The sequence below is a fragment of the Lupinus angustifolius genome, chromosome LG04 (genome assembly GCF_001865875.1).
Source record: "Lupinus angustifolius cultivar Tanjil chromosome LG04, LupAngTanjil_v1.0, whole genome shotgun sequence".
Lineage (NCBI taxonomy): Eukaryota > Viridiplantae > Streptophyta > Magnoliopsida > Fabales > Fabaceae > Lupinus > Lupinus angustifolius.
The window spans coordinates 24,560,744-24,581,562 of record NC_032012.1 but is presented as its reverse complement, the minus strand read 5'-3'; the positions used below and the strand labels follow the sequence as shown (position 1 = coordinate 24,581,562).

The 20,819-nt window shown below is 33.4% G+C and overlaps 3 protein-coding genes and 1 pseudogene across 3 annotated transcripts; 2 read left to right on the top strand and 2 right to left on the bottom strand.

Moving 5' to 3' along the window:
• LOC109344896 (2-hydroxyisoflavanone dehydratase-like) lies at window positions 421-1,466 on the top strand. The gene has a single exon (XM_019583620.1). The coding sequence runs from the start codon at window positions 470-472 to the stop codon at window positions 1,445-1,447; it is 978 nt and encodes a 325-aa protein (XP_019439165.1). The 5' UTR covers window positions 421-469; the 3' UTR covers window positions 1,448-1,466.
• LOC109346457 lies at window positions 3,195-6,158 on the top strand (annotated as a pseudogene).
• Window positions 7,465-11,907, bottom strand: LOC109346456 (putative methyltransferase C9orf114). Its single transcript, XM_019586024.1, has 11 exons — window positions 11,671-11,907; window positions 11,545-11,592; window positions 11,267-11,431; window positions 11,108-11,174; window positions 10,590-10,654; window positions 10,325-10,403; window positions 9,670-9,785; window positions 9,494-9,573; window positions 8,681-8,750; window positions 8,156-8,233; window positions 7,465-8,018 (listed from the first exon to the last, which is right to left on the bottom strand). The coding sequence occupies exons 1-11, from the start codon at window positions 11,887-11,889 to the stop codon at window positions 7,956-7,958; spliced, it is 1,050 nt and encodes a 349-aa protein (XP_019441569.1). The 5' UTR covers window positions 11,890-11,907; the 3' UTR covers window positions 7,465-7,955.
• On the bottom strand, window positions 13,575-19,352 carry LOC109346455 (protein phosphatase 2C 70). The gene is made up of 13 exons (XM_019586023.1): window positions 19,119-19,352; window positions 17,741-17,951; window positions 17,490-17,651; window positions 17,218-17,393; window positions 16,973-17,131; window positions 16,157-16,300; window positions 15,992-16,053; window positions 15,521-15,656; window positions 15,336-15,430; window positions 14,599-14,714; window positions 14,366-14,495; window positions 13,985-14,039; window positions 13,575-13,884 (listed from the first exon to the last, which is right to left on the bottom strand). Exons 1-13 carry the CDS (start codon window positions 19,260-19,262, stop codon window positions 13,726-13,728), a joined length of 1,749 nt encoding a protein of 582 aa, XP_019441568.1. The 5' UTR covers window positions 19,263-19,352; the 3' UTR covers window positions 13,575-13,725.

Here is a 20,819-nt window from a genome sequence, read left to right as displayed (position 1 = left end):
TTCAACGAAATTCTCATCTAGCTTAGTATGACAACGGGTGTGAATCTCCCCTTTTGAGCGAAACTCCTACAAACACCTTTCTCTATTCTGGTCAATGCGCTTAGAGGAAGCAGTGCAATGAATGAAATCCTAAACTATCATATTCATGCCCTTCTCTTCTTTTTCTCTGATATAATTAAACCTAAACTTTATTACGTCGTAATTCTTTAAAATTTTATTTATTTGACCTTTTAAAAAGTATTCTTTATGAATTTTCAAATGATAAAATTTCTAAATCCAATTCAGTCACGGCACTTTGAAATGTGTATACCTCGTGTGTCAGCTTCTATGGCTGCCATCATATATAATAGTTATATAATTCTAAATAGAGGTTCCAAGCAATTATAACTAAAGTCACAAAAGAGAATTTCATCCACCCTTGTGTTTCGAATTACCATTTCTTTCTTTATTTCATTGTCTTTGAATTCAGATGGCTTCGGTAACATCACCCACCACCACCACGAAAGAGATTGTTGTAGATATTTCTCCCTATATCCGAGTCTTCAATGATGGCACCGTTGAAAGGCCCTTACAATCAGCAATAGAACCAGTGCCACCATTGCTTCATGACCCTCAATCTGGAATCTCTTCCAAAGATGTTGTTATCTCATGCAACCCCACAATCTCTGCTCGCCTCTACCTTCCAAAAATCACCAACCAAACTGAAAAAGTTCCTATCTTGGTCTACTTTCATGGTGGTGCATTCTTCACTGGTTCTGCACTCTGCCAATTATTCCATAACCACTTCAACAACTTTGTTCCACAAGTAAATGTGATGGTTGTTTCTGTAGAGTACAGGCTTGCCCCAGAGAACCCTCTTCCTGCATGTTATGATGATTGTTGGGATGCTCTCAAATGGGTCTCTTCCCATCATGACAACAACATCACTAACAAAGAACCATGGTTGATTGAGCATGGTGATTTCAAGAAAGTGTTCATAGGTGGTGATAGTGCTGGGGGTAACATTGTGCATAACATTGCCATGCGTGCTGGGACTGAGGCTTTACCTTGTGGTGTTAAAATATTAGGAGCATTTTTGAGTCACCCTTTCTTCTGTGGTTCACAACCAATTGGATCAGAACCCTTAGGTCATGGTCATATGGCTTGGAACTTGGTGTATCCAAATGCACCTGGTGGGGTTGATAATCCTTTCATCAAACCTTTGGCTGAAGGAGCACCTAGTTTGAGTAAACTTGGGTGTTCTAGAATTCTTGTTTGTGTTGCTGGTAAGGATCAATTGAGAGATAGAGGGATTTTGTACTATGAAGCTGTGAAAAAGAGTGGGTGGCAAGGTGAATTGGAACTGTTTGAAGAGAAAGAGGAGGATCATGTTTATCATGTCATCCAGCCTCAATCTGAGAATGCCAACAAATTGTTCAAACGCTTGGCTTTGTTTATGCTACAGTAGAAGAATGAAGTGCTGAAATGTGTTAGCTAGGTTTGTTTTGTTGCTGCACTATTTTTGAAAGAAGAAGAATAATAAAAGTCACACTTGTTTTGAGTTTTAGTCTCATACCAGGCTTGATTATGTACTTAGGTTAGATTATTAAAATAAAAAATGCAAGATGCTCTGGTTTGGGTTTGTGTTAAAGATATCGAGAATAAAATATCTTCTGGTATAAGAAGATAAATTATCTTATCCAACAATTAAAATCATAAAATTTGTTCAATTTAATGATTTTCTATAAAAATATTTATAAAACTAAAAAAACAATATATGTGTCATACTTTTTATTCTGACTGTAGGAGATATACTGAGATGAGATATTTTATTAAGAGTGAAAAGGCTGCATCAATAATTTTGCATGAAAACTGAAATTTGTTGCATTACGTTTTGACTTTGAGCTTTTGTTTGCACTGCTGAAGATTTTATGGCTATATATTTTTTTCATAGCTGGTGATGTTACAGATTTAATTCTATAATAATATTATTTTGGTAACTAGATTGTGACAAATTTAATCTTCTTATAGTTTTTAGAAGATTTTTTTGATAGATAAATAAAAAATTGAAAATAAGAGTGGTAATGCAGTTTGTTATAACTCATCTCACAATTCTATATATCTAGGTACTATCTTATTTGCTGTGCACAATTTAGGAGAAGATATTTACTTTCACCATTGATATTATGAACAATTATATTGCTAGATTTTAGTGTGACCAATAATGGATGGGGGTTATGTACATTTATCATTCTAAAATGTAATTAAAGTCTGGTATATTGGGCACTCTTTAAAATTTACACTTGGATGCTCTAAAGTTATTGTTTGTGTTGCACTTATCAATTCAGAAAGACATACATGTACAAATATCGACTAAGATCTTTTTAAAATTGGAATATGAGACCTAGATTTATTTCATCATTTATCATATTTTTTTAGTTAAAAATGTTTTAAAATCTATACCATTAATTTTTTTTTAAAATCCACACATTTCAATCTTATTAAGTACTAGATCCTCCAAGAATTCATTTTCGTGCAAATATAGCTATATAGCAATGAGATCCTTTATGAGAAATCATGCATGTTTGTGTTAATTTTAAAAAATGCCTTTTCCCAAAATAAATATTTAAACTAACTCACATAAATAGTGAAATTTAGAACATGCCGGAATAGTATAAAAGAAATGTAAGAGGATAAAGTAATTTTGGTATTCAATGTAATACCACTTGGTTTCTTCTTGTATCCTTTGTAAAAACTTGGATTAAATTATATATGGTGCAATGTTAGATACTTAGAATGGATAAAAATGCAAAAGTAAAAAAATAAATAAATGAAACTGCTAAAATATACTATAAAAGTATAAATAAAATAATTCAGATGATGAAATTTCTATGAATTGCCTTAGTTATAATCGCCGTTAATCACAACACATTCAGTTGTTTAGACTTTCCAAAAGAAGCATTTTTTGTTTATTGTTATTCGTTATTCTTCACATTTTCCCTCCACACTTTCTCACTAGCCACTATATAACTAAACTGTGTCAGTTACCATTGTGATCATTGTACCATTTCAATTTAAATTTCTTCCAACTGCATAGTACCAATTCTCAGATCAGCATTCTACACGGGGTACCCTTTTTCTCATTTTTATTAGAGCATTCATTTTTCACTTTATGGTTTATTTATTTAACTTTTATCGTGTTGAGTTCAATGTTAATTGTGCATTCTCTATTGCCTTTCACATTTTCCTTTAAAGTTTGTAGCTTTGCGTTGTTTCATCAGATCTGTTGCATTTCAAGCTTAAAGGCTTAAAGCCAAGATTTTTGTTGGTATGGGTTTGATTTGTGGCTGACCCAAATTATTTGTATGATATTAACTGTCAACGATGTTGTGGGTTTTCTCTTCTCCTAGGAAACAACCTTGTAATTCATGAAATGTTTTACCCTGTTGCATTTCAAACTCCTTAACCTTGTCTTTTTCATCATGCTTTGTAGTTTCGCTTTGTTTGAATTATCCTATATTATTATTACAAGAACATTTTTATGATTGAAATGGAAAGAAACAGTGCCTACTTTGTGGTTGTAATCTATTTCGCGTATATATGTGTTATGTGACATTTGTTATAGACATTATTTTTTTGTTTGAGTTTCTGTTGCTCTTTCTCCACCTCCTATTTCCTGTCATGATTTGCAGAACATGCCTTTTTACCCCTTTTATTACAAAATTATCTGTTAAATTTGTATTAAGTTCTTCAGACTAGCCTTCAATAGTGTTACACTTGGAGAGAAGAAGCTTTAATGACATTACCAAGTGACTTAACTGATGTAGATGTTGTTCTTCTTATGCACTCAATTTTTTCGTTTTCAGTATGCCATGGCTTAGGAAATGTTTTAGAGTCCGTTCGTTTAAGCTTAAAAAGCATGATTCTCCAAAGTAATCTTCATAGAAATGTCTTTTGTGAAACTGAATATAAGTTTTTCCCTTGCATATAAATGTTTTTTTGTAAAAGTGCAACCAAACAAGCATGCATATAAATGTTTTTTAGTTAAAGCCCAACCAAACAAGCAGATAAATGTTAGAAGTGTTTTTTAATCAATAAAGCGTCTTTTTAAGAGAAACAATCTATACAAATGGGCCCTTATTCTCTTTGACAATAGTTTATACCATGATTGGAGATACACATACATGGATGTCACTGCTTTACATTTGTTTTTTGTAATAAATTTGCATGATCTATTTTTTTCACTGTTATTCTCTCAACATTCCATGTATAGGAACTACTTATATGATAGTTCTTGTAGGTTTTATTGCAATGGAGTTGGATTCGCAGCACAGACCATTTTCAATCAAATTGTGGCCTCCTAGTCAGAACACCAGACAGACACTTGTGGAGAGAATGACCAACAATCTGACAACTAATTCTATTTTCACACAGAAGTATGGAACTTTGGACAAGGAAGAGGCTGAAGAGAATGCGAAAAGAATTGAAGATCGAAAGAGCCAGATGGTGATGGGGGTTCTGCAGTCCAGCTTTATGCCAAAGAATGTAGTAAGCTCCTCCTAGAAGTTCTCAAAAGAGGATCTAGTAAAAGGGATAACCGAGAAGTGTCTGTGATGTCTAATAATACCACTGCACTTCATGAAACTGTTTTCGATATATCTAAAGGTCAAAGGGCCTTCATTAAAGGAGCCAGGAAATTCTGTCACCAAGATATGCTTCAGCAACAGAAGTTTTGGAGTAGGAGCAGCACTAGTTGCCCAGACAATTCTCGTTTCCCTTAAGGACCAGCTGAAAGAAGTAGATCTATCAGATTTTATTGCCGGAAGACCAGAAGCAGAAGCTCTCAATGTCATGAATATATTCTCAACTGCTCTAGAGGGTAATGCCTTGAGGTCTTTAAACCTCTCTGACAATGCTTTAGGTGAGAAAGGTGTTAGAGCATTTGGAGCACTCTTGAAATCACAGAATTGCTTGGAGGAGCTTTATTTGATGAATGATGGAATCTCAAAGGAAGCTGCTAAAGCAGTTAGTGAGTTGATCCCTTCTACAGAAAAGCTCAAGGTTTTCCATTTTCACAACAATATGACTGGGGATGAAGGGGCACTAGCTTTAGCTGAGGTTGTCAAGCATTCGCCTTTATTGGAGGATTTTCGTTGTTCCTCCACGAGGATAGGCGCTCAAGGTGGAGTAGCCTTGTCCGATGCTTTAGGGCATTGTACCCATCTGAAGAAGCTTGATTTACGAGACAACATGTTTGGTGTAGAGGGTGGAGTTTCTCCGAGTAAAGCACTTACCAAGCATGGAGAGTTAAGAGAGATATACCTGAGCTACCTGAACTTGGAAGATGAAGGCACAATCGCCATAGTAAATGCTCTTAAGGAATCAGCTCCTCACCTTGAAGTTCTGGAGTTGAGTGGAAATGACATTACAGCTGATTCTGTTCCTGCAATAGCAGCCTGCCTAGCTGCAAAGCAGTTTCTTTCCAAGTTGATCCTCGCGGAGAATGAACTCAAAGATGAAGGCACCATTCAAGTAAGTAAGGCTCTCGAAGACCATATTCAGTTGAAGGAAATTGATCTAAGTTCCAACCAAATAACTTGGTCTGGGGTTCAGCAATTGGCTCTGACTGTGGTGCAAAAGGCTGATTTCAAGTTTCTCAATATTAATGGGAACTTCATTTCCAATGAGGGCATTAATGAGTTGATGGATATATTTAAAAACTCTCCTGACAGGCTCGGTCTGTTAGATGATAACAATCCTGATGGAAAAGACGGTGACGATGATGAAGAAGGTAGCGAGGATGAACTGGACTCCAAAATGAAGAACCTTGCAGTTGATGATTGAACTGAAGTTGTTTGCATGTTCTGCTGCACAAGTAACTCTTATGACAGTAGTGAAATAGAAGATATCTAAACCATTTTATTCATAGCGGTTTATATAACTTTTAAGATGCATTAGTGGACACCAGACAATCATCTAGGGTATTATGAACTGTCTGGATTAGGTGTGGTAATCTTGTTTTCAATGTTCTTTGTTCCTTTCATGAGATTTTAGTTCTATTATTTCAAGTTGCAATTCTGTAGTCTAGTTATTTGTGTACTACACCTTGTAACCCATGCTGTTTGTTATATTTACTTTTTATGATTTCACCTATGATTCTGCTTTTAGGAGTTATTCTCCTAGTTTTTTGCAGCTAATGGATCGTTCCCTTTTGAGCTTTGAATGCTTAATCGATATGTATGAAAATTACAAGCCTAAATCCTGTTTATTCTTCTATGTGTTCTTCAAGTGACAAGCAGAATATCATCCATTCCCCTATGGCAGTCTTCATCATCTCATCATCATGTTACTTTCATTAGTTTTGGTGATTTTTTTTTAATGAAAATGTTTACCACATAATTGTAAGTACTGTTCTATTAGTTCAATGGACTTATTGTCTATTGTAAAAAAAATAGAAACTATCAAGTTCAAGCTATGTTGTCACTAACAACCCCATGCCAAATATCAGGAGATAGTGACCATTAATCAACACCATTCTGCATTTCTGCTGCATACAAAGCTTAGCGAACACATGTTAGTTTATTACCTTCTCCCTGTGCTACAAGGTTCTCCTAGGAATATTAGTATAGCTATAGTCTGAATTACATGCATCCATAAAGAATGCCAAGATCCAGAGGAGTATAACAAAGGTCAAAGGCTTTCAGTGGTGCAGCTCAATAATTACTCTACACTAGGAAATACATCAGGGTACTTCAAAAAACTATTTTCTCATAGTATTCACTCCTTTCAATACAATTTTACAAATAAAATGGATCTACTAACTTTTCATACCAATTTTTAACCCAGTACCAAACATACCAAATGATAGCATTTTATGCCAGGAAGCATTTTGTCTCATTTTATAAATATTAACTAGTTCGTTAGTTACTTTTACCAAAAACTTTCGGTTCAACCACCTAACTGATTAATTAGCTAGTTAATTTTTTAGTTAATTATGCCAAATAAAGTCAGGCAAAAGTTTTTCTCATTAAGTTGGCAATTGTACAATTTTATTTTATATTGTAAACATTTTTAAGTCATTATTCTCACATCAAATATATATCAATTTCATATTCTAAATTGAAACTTATCACCTATGCCAACCTGCTATTATTTGCATGTTGCAGCTACTTTCATCCCACTTTTCTTTCAGAACATGCATATTCCATTCAGATAATGCATTTTCAAATTTATTTCTGAAACAGAACTAACATGAATCAATGAGCTAAAAACATGCTAGATAATAATTCTGCAGACATATTTTCCTTAAAAGCAAGCTTATATCAGACTTAGATAAAGTCGTTTGATTATGGATGCATATGGAGACCATTTGCACATCAACACATTTAGTTTAAACAAAATATATTTACAAGGCTCTAAACAGACAGCACAAAGTAGCCATGAATCTTAAATGGATTGTACATAAAGTTACAATACACAGTTAAATTACTTCATAAATAAAATTCCTTCAGATGCAATAGCAGTTATCCAATGGAGTTAATAACAATACTCTACATATATAGATGAACAACAAACACTGTTTGCCAGTTATACAGTCTAGGTAAGCAGAAATATCAGAACTTCCCAAAGAATCTTGATGAAGAACCCACAAGGCCACAATGGCTTTAAATCACGTTTGCAATTATATTGCATTTACTGCAATTGTGAGAAATGTGGCTGATGCATTGCAATTAAGGTTGCAATGCAAATGCGGAGACTCCCAAAACTACACTAAATGCGGTTAGAGAATGCAATTTAAAATCCAAGGGGCAATTTGGGATGAGGTAGAGGGGAAAATTTTAATACTAACTTTGAAATATTGTCGGCGTCTTAGATTCATTCAGCCATAAACGCTTGAGCTAATACAAAAGTGTTGACAGGGAACAACTACCAATGTGAAACATCCTAAATGAATTTTTTGGCTACCACCACAATAATCAACTCTGCAATGTTCGGCTTATTGGTTCTTGGAAGTACTGAAGAGATATTAAAATAGCCTCCTATACAAAAAGATGAAAATTAAGCAATGAAAAACTATCATACTAACATTTGCTGATAAAAAAGCCAATGAAAAAACTGAAGAGACTAGAATTTAACATAAAACAAATAGACTAGGGAAAGATCAGGCAGATAATACCTCAGTTCGAATTGTTCGGCTCCCCTGATGTGGACATGTATTTAGGTATATATTAAATGCATCCCCTGCATCCTTTCCCTGTAATTTTGGAAGCAAGAAAGTATGTATTCAGTACCACAGTTCTTCCTTCTTCTTAGCTAAACTCTAAGCAGAGCCCAAGGGCTATAATAAATATTATTACATATAGATTATGAGGATGTATAAAATTGCTTAATGTTACAATTACTGTGTACAAATTTATGAAATAGAATGAAATTAGTACATATCACAAGAGAAGCTAACAAAGACAAATGTCTCAACAAAGAGCCCAAATATGTCGAACATAACTCTTAACTATACTCAGGGTTATTTAAGAATTAGAAGTTCTCCACTTATAATTAGTATACCAAACAGAAATGCAACAACATTAAAAGACGTGTGACCAAATATTGTGGCAAACTTGTAGAATATTTGACTGGCAGTAGTCTCAAAAAAGGGACCACAATTACAATCACTTATCAATAACTAACGAAATGATGAATTTACCTTCAAGTTTTCATCTTCTTCTATACTCTCTTCCAACCCAGCCAGTCCACCAAACACAATCAATAAATGCCTGCCAATTTATTGAAACATACTATTAATAAATCACATTCAAACTACCTTGCATCATCACAGGCATACTTTTTTAAAACTTCATAATATAAATTCAGTCAGTAAGTGAAGCTCAAAATAAGTAGAAATTACAAAGAAAAGAAAACCTAAAAAGATAAATCCTTTATACTTCAGTGTTGAGTTACATTCATTGTTGGTGAACGTCCATATTAGGATAATAAGAACCTTTTCACAACACGCTATACTCCCAACAAACAGCTCTATAGAATTCCCTAGTCCATGTCTGGCCAGATTCATTTTCAAGCAAACTCTAGAGAAATAATGTGATTAATAGCTTATATTGAGCCATTGACTTGCAAAAATTATTCTGATGTATACTCTTGGGAGGATGCGACAGTTTGTCATCCATTCAATTTGAATACTTATCATTTTAGATTAATATAACGAATTAAAAAGAAAACAAATTAGTAGGAACTTGGAAGATAAGGAAATCAATGGTTTTTGAAACCCATGTTAGAAATTGGAATTGATAAGCTCTATTCACTTAAGCAGCAACCTAAGGAAATCAATGGCTTCCGAAGCCCATCTGTTAGGGAAGGCTTGACAACCATGAAATACACTTGACAGAGGGCTCCCAAGTCTTCACTTACCCTTGCTTCCTCTCAAAAAACCAAATTGCAAGCATACCCTAAAGAAAGGTATAAATCAGCAGTGAACTAAGAAATTTGTAGCCAACAATAGTACCTGAAAGAAGGTATTTCAAGATCAGATGACTTAATAATCTGGCCATGCTCAGAGGTACCAATTATATAATCATAGCCACCCTGTCATAATAAAAAGTAAATCAAATAAAGGGCTGGTGAGTAGAATATGGATATTAAAATGCTCACATTGTGTGCATGTTTGAGTGGTGTGGATACCTTGTAAGCACAATCCTTAAATACCGAGCTAATATTATGCGCATAACGAACTTGATATCCCCAATACATTCCTTCTTCCCTTGGCTTTGAAGATGAGACAACCTGGCGTGGTAAATCTAGATGAAGTACAGAGATGAAAATTAGCTCAAACTCATATTGCCAAGATGTTGAATGTATTTAGCACTCATCTTTCAACAATCTGCATGGCTACACCACCTCATTCTTTAATTTTCTCTTGCCATAAATATAACTTCTTCATTGATAGCTTAATAATTAATCAAGGTACAATAATTCCTTTTAGGTTAATAACAATAGCTTATATAAGTACTGCTGTGAAACAATTCTTTAACATTCACACAATGTTTTTGGTTGAAATGCACCTAACAGATTTCCACACTTTTTCCCACAGAAAATGTGAATAGTTCAAGTTATAAGGATGTATAGAAGGGAAGAGAAGCAAAATCTACTTCAGACTGGAAGAGGGGCAAAACCATGCAGTAAGTAAGACACGTGTGACAAACATATAAAGTGAAGTTTGCACAGTCTAAGTACTACTGTTCCCTGCTAACATCATGGGGCATAATTTAGATTTCAAAAAATTGTGGAATGTCTAAAGCAGAACTCAAAAAATAGATAGCAAAGATTAACTTGTTACCAGAATCCAAATTGCGGTTGGTACCCATGGCTACAGTAACTCTTCTTCCAGGTTCAAGTATTTGATCGACTAAAATGTGCTGCATATGGTGTGTACTCAATCAGATCATTGGCAAACACACTCAAGCCTACTTAATAGCCATATTAGTTAATACTTAGCATAATGTATATGACAACAAGCAGGTATCTTAATTAATTTATTTTTATAATTAAAAAAGTTTAAGTTTGGGCCAAGTCAACTATGTCATGTAATTGTATACACATACCTTTGCTAAACCAACATCAACTAGTGTTGCGCCATTGTTTGAATCTCTCTCTTTTAATGTGACACCTATGAAGTTATCACAATATATCAAAACCTGGCCAAAGTAATCATGGAGTAAAACAACAAACATGTAACAGCACTGCCGTGCTACAAATATTTCTGCTTTGACGGTTATTTTCATAAACGCAACAAATTTAATAAATGAAAAGGAAAAAGGATATCTAAATAGCAATATGTGGCATCTGAAGCAAGGTTTATGTTGCAATATATTGCACTTTCATTCATAACAAAACCATGTGGAGTACTACATAGATGAAATACTTTCTCCGAAATATTAAGATTCTAAATTAGCAGTGCCAATCTATCCTATGCTTCGATAAATGCATGTGATAGGTTAATATCTTCAGGACAGAACCCAACCCAAAAGAATAAAAACTAGAAAAATATTTACGAAACAAATTACTATCCCTCCCCTACAAGAAATGACATGTGAAATTCAACTCAAATGTGGACTCTCACCTTCCCGGTATGGACCCCACTCATGTTTTCGCAAATGGTGCGGAGCGTCAAGGGGTGGCAACAGGCCCTGCAAAGTATAAGACAAATAACTATAACAAACAATCGAAAAATGCGGCGAAGGAATGCATGAAAGAAGCATAACAAGAGAATTGGTCGAACCACAAATCTGAGGTTGTTATGCATTGGGAAGAGAGCCTTCCTCAAATACTGAGGAGTCTCAAGATACTGCAAAACTCGTATAAAAAAAGCTGCACTACTTTCATCATCTGAATTATCCACCATTGAAACTTTTCCCACGACACTTCTATTGTCAAATACAACCACCTATTATACATAAATAACAATCATATATATCAGATGAAAATTGATATTAAAATATTATAATAAATATAAATAAAATTAAGATGAAAAAAATGTGGAAATGGAGCATGAGTAACCTCGTTGATTCGAAAAATAGTAGCGGCACGAGCGATTTGACCAGCTAACTGAAAAGGAAAAATAAGAATAATAATATTAGGAAGAGTATTGAGAACGAAGAGAAAGTAAAGGGTAGGGTAGGGTACCCGAGTAGCGAGTTCAAGGGTAGGAACGTTGTCAATGATGGAAGCAGCGACGGCTATGGTAACTGTGGGTAATTCGTTTTGGTCCTTATTCTTATTCTTCTTATGTTTCTTCTTCCCTTTTGGAGAATCGTCGCTATGGCCATTCGTGACGGTGGGTTTGGGTTTGGGTTCAGGTTCGGGTTCGGCGTCTGCATCTCTTCTCTTGTTCTTCTTCCCCATTTCAAGGCTTTGGTGGGAGGGTTTAGGGAACTTGTTTACTTTCTTATTAACCTTTTTAAAATTTAATTTATAATTTTTTTTATAATGTACTTTTTTCATTCTTATTAATCACTTTTTTTTAACGTCATTATCAATATTATTATTATTTTAGATTTAATATGTGATGAATAATGTGCTGATAATGTAAAAAAATTTATACTGTTCACAGATTTTAAACTCTATTATTTTTTGTCAAGCCCGTGTAATTTAATTTTTAATAAATCTTATTTTTAAACAAACTTTTAATAGAATAAAGGCCAATTATATTCCCTCCACAATACTCTATTTGACTTAAAAAAACAATATGTAACTTAGATTCCAAACAATAAGTAACTTAGATTCCAAGGACTTATCACATTTAGATTTCCTCAAGCTTTATGGTTTTATATGTGTTTATATAGTTATGTAGAACATATACAATCATACAACCTATTTTTCGTTCTTAAATAAATTTTACTGATTATTTTATATTTGTTTAGATATTTTAATAAATTAAGCAACTCAAGCCAAAATCATCTCCAATGGTGTAACTCTATTTCTATTCTTAAATGAGCCTTACAAATCTCACATTAATATTGATTTCTTCTCTCTTCTAACAAATTTTTTTTTCATTTTTTAATGTTGTCTTGTCTCAACTATAAGAACGGTACCTATTTTATGCATTATTATGAAATAAACACAAGAATATTTTTATTTGGTTATAAACCCATTTTTTTCCACCACTGTGAATGCTCTTATACATTGACCCATCAACAAAGTACTTATGTCGATAACTAAATTTGAAATTACAACCTTATAGATTATCAATTGATTGGACCAACCTTTAGTGACTATTAGCTACTTTGATTTTGTCATAGAAAGGAAGCTCATGGTAATTATGTAAATTTAATATAAAGTTTTAAAATGGATTGAAATGCATATAAATAGACATTACAGATGAGTTTGACATATTTTTGTTATCACACGTGTACAATAAAAGTGGCTAAGCCCAAATACTTAGCACATGTCATCATAACAAGATAGCACACTTTTCTATCTATAATAAGGTATTAAATTCTTCCATTCATTTAACATTGTTAATAAAACATCTTTAATATAATTTTAAAAGGTATTGGTTCCCCATTTAAAACATCTTTAATATAATTTTAAATTCTTCCGATTTAAAATTGATAGCTAGAATTGAGAGTAACTTTAAAAAACTTACTATTGGAACAAGTGGATCTTTCATCCAAAAGAAAGATAGAGATACTCCTTAAGCATGTATTTTGAATGGTACATAACACACGTATGATACTTGTCCATTTTTGAAGTATTTCTACTTTTTTTTGTAATACTAAATGTATCTCTCACCTTTTTGCATAAGTAATTAATCTCATTCGGAAAGTGTGTCATCCCTCACAACAAATGTCGCTCCCAGAAATCGAATATTTGAAATTTGATCATCCTTAGAAACCTAGTGAGATCTTACACCACTAAACCAACATATTGTTGGTTGAAATATTTCTACTTCATAAGTATATAAATGACTATTACCAGAATAAAATATTTTATTAATATAACAACCCACCATAATTTTCTTATGTTGTAAAAGACACTTATACACGGATAATCTATAAATTAAATCCTTACTTTACACAGTTTACCTAAAAAATTAAACCATCATGTTGAAACAAAAAAAAACTTTAGAGCTTGGGCAGAACAGAAAATGGGAACAGTTTCAAGGAACCAAAATTATATATTACGGTCTACCAAGAAAAATATATATCACCATTACTGTAACACTACTCCTAATTTACACTAAGACTCGACTTTACAATAGAATCTACTGGAGTTATCAAAATCTAAAAAGATAACAGAGGTATTATCCTTTGTTCTCAGTGTTTTAGCCTCACTCAACAAAAAATTAGCAATCTTTTCTGCTGAATTTTCTCTATCTATGGAGTGCTGCTCCTTCATCTGTGCAGTCCAGAACATAAAGCAAAGTGTTAGAGCAAGTTGGTGATAAACAGAACAGAATGAACTAAACCATAATTCTGAGTTATTTTTTTAACACAACCTGAAGCACTAGCTGATTTGCCTTCTTCATGCTGATGACATCCCATAACCCGTCGCTGTGAATATGATGCTGCCAGTGTTAGTTCTAGGCTTATATTCAACATGGTAAAAAGCAAAATGTGAATGATGACAAAAAATTCTAACATATTTGCCAGACGCCGAACCGTTCAGAACAAAACACACCATGGTTTCAATTTTGCAAAATAAAGTTAGTTACTTGACCATTTTTAGATGGAAAATTTCAGGTGCAATATCTCATCCAAAGAATTGTACGGAAATATTGTCCTTTTTGGAAAGAAGATTTTTTAATGACTGAACAATCATATCCAGAACATATAATTTCCATGAAAAATTATGAAAACACACATCCAAAACAAATCACCTAGCTAGAATGGCAAAGGTTCTCCTAGCTTGATCAATATGCACCACTTCACTTATATAAGGCTCTGAACTGAACCGTGAATCCTGCTGTTTCAGGAATTTGTCCCCAAGCATCCTTGCAAGATTTATACCTGCATCAGTGTGAGAAACAGAATGGCATATACCAAGTCAGTATTAGAAGGAAAATGAAAGTGGATATTCTATGATGAATAAATGAATTTCCAATTTTCATACCATATAAACGTGTTTCCCCATCTTTCAATGGTTCACCCATCTCTGCAATTCTGAGCCTTTCAGAATTACTTGTTATCTTATGATCTTCTGTCATCTTGATTTGCTTGCCATCAACACTGCAGAAGAGAAATAACGAATTTCATATGGGCATTAAAGTATGGCCAGGAAAATTCCAGTCTGCCTAATCCAACAAACCCGCACATACCATGTTAAAGTTCAACAGCTACAACTACAGTCACTAGGGTAAGAAACAAGACATGCATTACAGTAGTAGTAGAGCAGTACTATAACTATTTCTTATAGGTAGATTCCTGAAAGTTGCAACTAATAAAAACAAAATTGGATTTTAAGCAACAACAACCAAGCCTTAATCCCACTAGGTGGGGTCAGCTACATGGTCGAACGACGCCATAATAATCTATCATAAATCATGTTTATTGACAAAGCATTGATCTGTTTCACTTATATTTTTTCTTGGTCCCCCACAGTCCCACTTCCTCTAGGAAGTGCGATGGGCAACTAACAGAATTTAACTTTGTCATGATTCCCCAATTTTCTTAGCTATCCACCTTGACAATTCCAGAACCATTAGTATTGAAGCTTTTTCTTACAAAAAACTAAAATTTACTGATATAATGCATAAATATTAAAACTGCATAACTGGATATAACCCCCCAACAAAAAATACAGAATCCATATACCCATGACCTATTGAAGCAATATAGTTTATAACAAACCTCATGACACAGCTGGAGTCTCCAACATTTGCACATTGCGCAAAAATATTTTCATTTTCATCAGCCCACACCAGAAGCACTGTTGCTGTGCATCCCTGCAACGTGTTAAACCCTAAATGGGTGAACTAAAGTAATCCACAAAACTAAAGGCAATGTAAACAAGATTAGAAGGAAGTAGATAATACCTCATAATAATGATTCATGCATGCTTCTGCCTGAGAAAATGCGCCTCGAAGAATATCTGAAGCATCACGAAGTGATAAAACCCTCTCTCTTGTTAATGAATTTGATAATATAGTAGTAATTATCTCAGGAAAAAGTCTGAAAAAAGTAATTCAAAACATAAATATTAGTAATGTTTCAGAGATTGAGAACCACGAGAAGTCGAGAATCATGGATAAGCCGAAAAGTAACTAAAATATGCAAATCTATCTTTTCTCCAAATAAAATTTGCGAAGATACTTATTAAGAGGAGGTTGTTAGAAATTTGAATATTAACAAAATACTTTTTGGGGAATTTTTCGTTTCAAAGTTCAAACATCTGGTATTTGTTTTGCAAGTAGCAAAAGCAATACTCTTGCCATGCATCAGAATATAAGTTTCATAAAAACAGCAGAAGACAAACATTGCAGACCTAAGGCAAAAACAATACTTACTTGCTAGCAGATTTGGCAGCCCCATCTCCACCATGCCCATCGCAAATGCCAAACAGTCCAAACTGCAAATTAGGTATATAGATGAATTATAGGTTGAAACCCTCCAAGAAGTGCAAAACAAAACAAGAGACCCTGATTGACAAATCACTATGAATAAGTCCAAACCTGATCCAGCCCAGGTAAAGGCCATTGATAATAGCAAACATCTTCCATAGGTAGCTTTTTTCCTCCTCGACGCAAAGCCATGGGATCTGATGCCATACCCACTCCAAAGGGAATGTTCTGCTCATTTTGTGTAGTAATATGGACCTGCCATAGATTAGATATTAGCAGACTATATAGGCATTTTTAAAAAAGAAACACAAACAAAATTAATATATAAAACTAACCACAGCAGCATATTAATTCCAAGTAGCACTTTTAATGTGAAAAGTATATTGTCAAACAGACAATAATTACTACAATTAAATTCACACTTACAACAGACTGATAAATCTCAGAAAGAACAATTTTTATCTCTGTGATGGTGAAATAATCATATTCAGCAATAATAAGATAGTATAAAAATTATGCCTATCTTGGGATGCAGGACGTTGAAAGAGTAAAACTATGTTTCCGATTCCAAAATCCAAATCAATCTAGCTAAAATCTCTTTCTAGATATGGAAGTTCTGATTAATATATCTCAATTGAAACAGTCTCATTCTGTTTTATATCAATAATCTTATCCTCCCGCATCTGCATGCATGGTATACTAAGGCATTGACATACAAATAATCTAAACAAAAATCAAATATGTGAAAAGAGATACAGGAATTAAAAAAATGTTCTGGGATTTCAGAGGAGCAGAAAACTAATTAATTATAGTTACAAACTACAATTGTGTTCAACCAGTAAAACTTGCAGACAGTCACAGCCAAAATCAAGCTTCGCGTGATAGTCAAAACATTGCAAAGAGGGATCAGTCAAGCTTAGTACTTACAACTATTCTTGATGTTGTTCCAAGTGTTATGATATCTCCATTAGCAAGATCTCTCGGGACACCCCAATGTCTGCTTCCAGTGTTTGTATCGTTGATTGGCTGAGAATTCAAAAGTGTCCCATTTAGGCTACCCATATCTACCAGCTCCCATTTCATTCTCTGAAAATTCGAATGGGCAATAATTAGTGCAAATATGCATCTTCAAAAATCCGAATGGTAGTCTCTAAGAAGAGAAAGAGGTTTACATCCAAATTCCACTTTATTAGTGCATGCTTTCCGGACACTTCTAAATCTTTTATCAACAAATCACTTGGAGAAACTCTTCCCAAAGTCAGTGGTAGGCGAGAGGGACTTGTTGACAGTACGGAATAATGAAGTCCAAGAGAAGGACCATCGATAACCTCCAGAGTGAGGCAACTTCCTGTACTTCTAACGGAGATATGATGACATGATTCGCATATTTAGCAATGCAAAAAAATAGATAAACCCTTAATGGAAAAGAAAGTTCAGAAACTACTTTGATCAGATATGTCTTTTTGCACAAAGGCACGCGGTCTAGCATTTTCAAAATTTGCTCCAGTATGCTTTTGAATTTCAGCAAAATTGGCTGGGGAAAGCTTAAGTGTTTGACCAACATCTTCTGAAGGATCAGAAGTTATATCTAGAACCAAACTATCACCTGAAAATAATTTTAGAGCACTATTATTACTTTGCAAAGAACAAATAAAAGTACTGAAAGGACAAAACAGCTATGATGAAAAAACATACTGGTGGCTGGATTGCCTTGAAGCACATTAGATGAAAGAGAAACAGCAGGAAGCCTTTGCTTATAAACAAGCCCATGGGTTCTTGGTGAGCGAAAATGACCTTCACTTGGATAGCAAGCACCCTCGAGGTCATAATCCCTAGGCAACTCAGTGTTTTGATTACATGACACATTTATGTCCTCTACAACAAGGGGCCTTCCCAGGTCATCAGCCTACAAAAGTGGGATTCAGTGAGGGTTAGCTCAATGGACATATCACATTTCATAACGAAATCAGAAGGTATATATGTTAAGGTTCCTTCTTAAAACCAATTGGTTATAAGAGGAGTAGCCCAAAAAGTATTTAAACCATACCCAGGAGGCTAGGAGAATAAGGCAGGCGATCAGGGACTTACTTCCCAACATGACCCTCCGTAGAAGTCTAACGGACCAGGCGAAGGGTTACCTTTGACCCATGACGAAAGAGCATCTTTCGTCCTGTGACACCGGAGTGAAGTTGGGCTCTGATACCATGTTAAGGTTTTATCTCAAAACTAATTGGCCATGAGAGGAGTAGTCCAACAGGTATTTAAGTTATACCAAAGGGAATGAGGCGGATAGTGTGAGACTTACTTCCCAACACTATAGTACTATTTATTTATAAGTTAATTCCAAGGAAAGTGCCTATGTTAACACATAATCCTTGGACCACTTATACGCGGTAAAGAAGCAAACTGGTAGGCAGCTATGTTTTCCTCACTCACTGCAACTGTAAGAGCTTATATTCTGATTTAAGCACTTAACCAGATGTTTGAAAGAGCTTATAAAAATATCTAATGACCTTCCTGTAAACTCTTTGTACCTTATTTCAATGTTTATAATCAGATAAGTTTATTGGAAAAAGCTAAAAAGAGCTTATATGAATGTCATAAGCTCCTATTGATCAGAACATACTGAATAAGCATTTAGTTAAACTATTTTCTGAAAGGTACCCTAAGTAAAAGTTTCAGATGCCATAGTGAAAGAATAACATGTCAATCCAAAGCATTTGGATCATTGAGACTTGAAAGGCAAAGCACGGTATTTGAAAAACTATAGCAAGTGCAGAATTTAGCTAAGCAAAACAAAATTTCAACAGAAAAGTGATCAAGTCATTTCACATAAACCATAACTAACAACAACTTGCTTTATTCAATTCGCAACAAACGCAGGACTTCATAATTGATGCAAACAAGTAGATCAAAATCGAAATCAACAATTAGCATATAAATTAAGCATAAACCCCAAATCAATTGGAAAGTTAACCATAGGTAACATCCAAACAGATAAATCCATCACAGAAAGTGATATGAATAAGGAAATGAGAAAAAGAAGTAGGAAAAGTGAAAAAGAGAGTGTAACCTTGAAAGAGGTGGAGGAGCGGGAAGGGGAAGAAGAGAAAAGGAAGCGCCATGGTTTGAAGGAGAAGAAGATAAGGATGATGAGAAGAAGAAGCATAAGGAGAACAAAGAGAAGCACAATGCTCTCTACCATCGTCATCGCCATCTTCTTCGTTCTCTGATTTGATTCCCTTTGCTACAATCTCGCTCTTTGAAATCCTCGCTCTCGCCACTCTCTGTTTTTATTTTTTTTTATTTCCAATTTTGATACCTCTGTAATTATTACTACTATTTTAATAATTTCAACTCTTTCTATTTTTTATTCATATTTATTACTTTTTATTCAGCTTTTTTTCATTACTCTTTCTATTTTTTATGCTTATTTATTAATAGATATAGATTAATTTTTAAAAATATTATATGGAAGGGTATACAATATTTTTATTTAAAAAAATACATTGTAAGTATAATTATCAATTTTGTCAAAAATGTATTGATGTAATAGTTTAAGGCTCGCTAAATTTCTAAAAAGACCAAAATATTAATAGTTTAACTTATTCAAATAGTTGAGAATGAATTAGTTTCTTATAAGTGAATGATACCAAAACATAATATATAAACTTTACTCTCTTGTGAATTTTGTTGTTGGCTACAAATTTAATAATTATTTTAATGGTAAATCACTCATCACTTTTAAAAATTGTGGTTGATCAGTTTTGTATATGTTGTGTTATATTGTGATAGCCCATTACTTATCAATTTTGATTATAATTTTTTTTTCATATCATAAAACAATTTGTCTCCTTAAATTTATTCATTGTCTGACATGTATCTTATTTCACTTTCATCTAGAGGTTTTTATCTTAAAATATATTATAAAAAAAATAAGACACATGTTCAACAATGTGCATTTGAAGATATAAGTTATCTCCTAATATGAAAAAATATTTTATTCCTAATAAATAATGGTAATAAAAACTTGTTAAAAAAGTAAGAGTGTAATATCTATACATTGTTGATAGAAAAATATATACATGATCAATGTATCATCTATTATTGATTTGAGTCAGTCGTGATTACAAATGGACAATGAATGATGGACTAACAATCTAAAATTATGATGTATAAATTTTTTTCTCAAAAAGGAAAGTGGTTGAGAAGGATTACTTAAAGCAAAATTTTCTATGGAAATACAAAAAATAATAAAGTATATTCTCATACTATAAGATAATTTATCTTCTTAAATTTATTCATTATTAGACATATCAAATAATAAGTGAATTTAATAAAATAAGTTAGAAAATATTTTATTCTCTTATTTCATTTTTCATATTATAAAGATTCAATAAAATAGTAGTTATTTCACTTATTTGTGAATGGGCTAATATAACCGATTTAAAAGTGACTAGGCATAGCATATATGATGACTTGGTGAGATTATGGTTGGTGGTTGGTATTTATTTCCCTTTTTCATTTCCAATTCTGGAAAGTAATATTTTTCATGATTCTGTTGCGTAATTAATTATAATTTTGACTATTTTCAAAGAATTAAACCCCCTGAAACGTTGCATGATGATTGAGCAAGTAATTTGTATCAAATTTTGTGAGCTCGGGGGAAACTATAGAATTGTTTTCATTTGAGGAAGTATATTCGCAATTATATTATAACGAAAAATATTTGTATGTTAATACTATGAAATTTTTATATTTTTTCTGTATTATC

Bases quoted from the DNA above. Each gene is read 5' to 3' on its own strand.
- LOC109344896 (XM_019583620.1), top strand. From the start codon at position 470: ATGGCTTCGGTAACATCACCCACCACCACCACGAAAGAGATTGTTGTA.
- LOC109346456 (XM_019586024.1), bottom strand. From the start codon at position 11,889: ATGGGGAAGAAGAACAAGAGAAGAGATGCAGACGCCGAACCCGAACCT. The intron at 8,751-9,493 runs GTACTATTGTTG...ATAAATTGGCAG, and splicing joins CTTGAAATACCTTCTTTCAG to GCATTTATTGATTGTGTTTG. The intron at 8,019-8,155 runs GTATTATCTGCC...CTTTTTGTATAG, and splicing joins GCCGAACAATTCGAACTGAG to GAGGCTATTTTAATATCTCT.
- LOC109346455 (XM_019586023.1), bottom strand. From the start codon at position 19,262: ATGGCGATGACGATGGTAGAGAGCATTGTGCTTCTCTTTGTTCTCCTT. The intron at 15,431-15,520 runs GTATTATCTACT...AACACGTTGCAG, and splicing joins GCATGAATCATTATTATGAG to GGATGCACAGCAACAGTGCT. The intron at 13,885-13,984 runs GTTGTGTTAAAA...TGGACTGCACAG, and splicing joins CAAATCAGCTAGTGCTTCAG to ATGAAGGAGCAGCACTCCAT.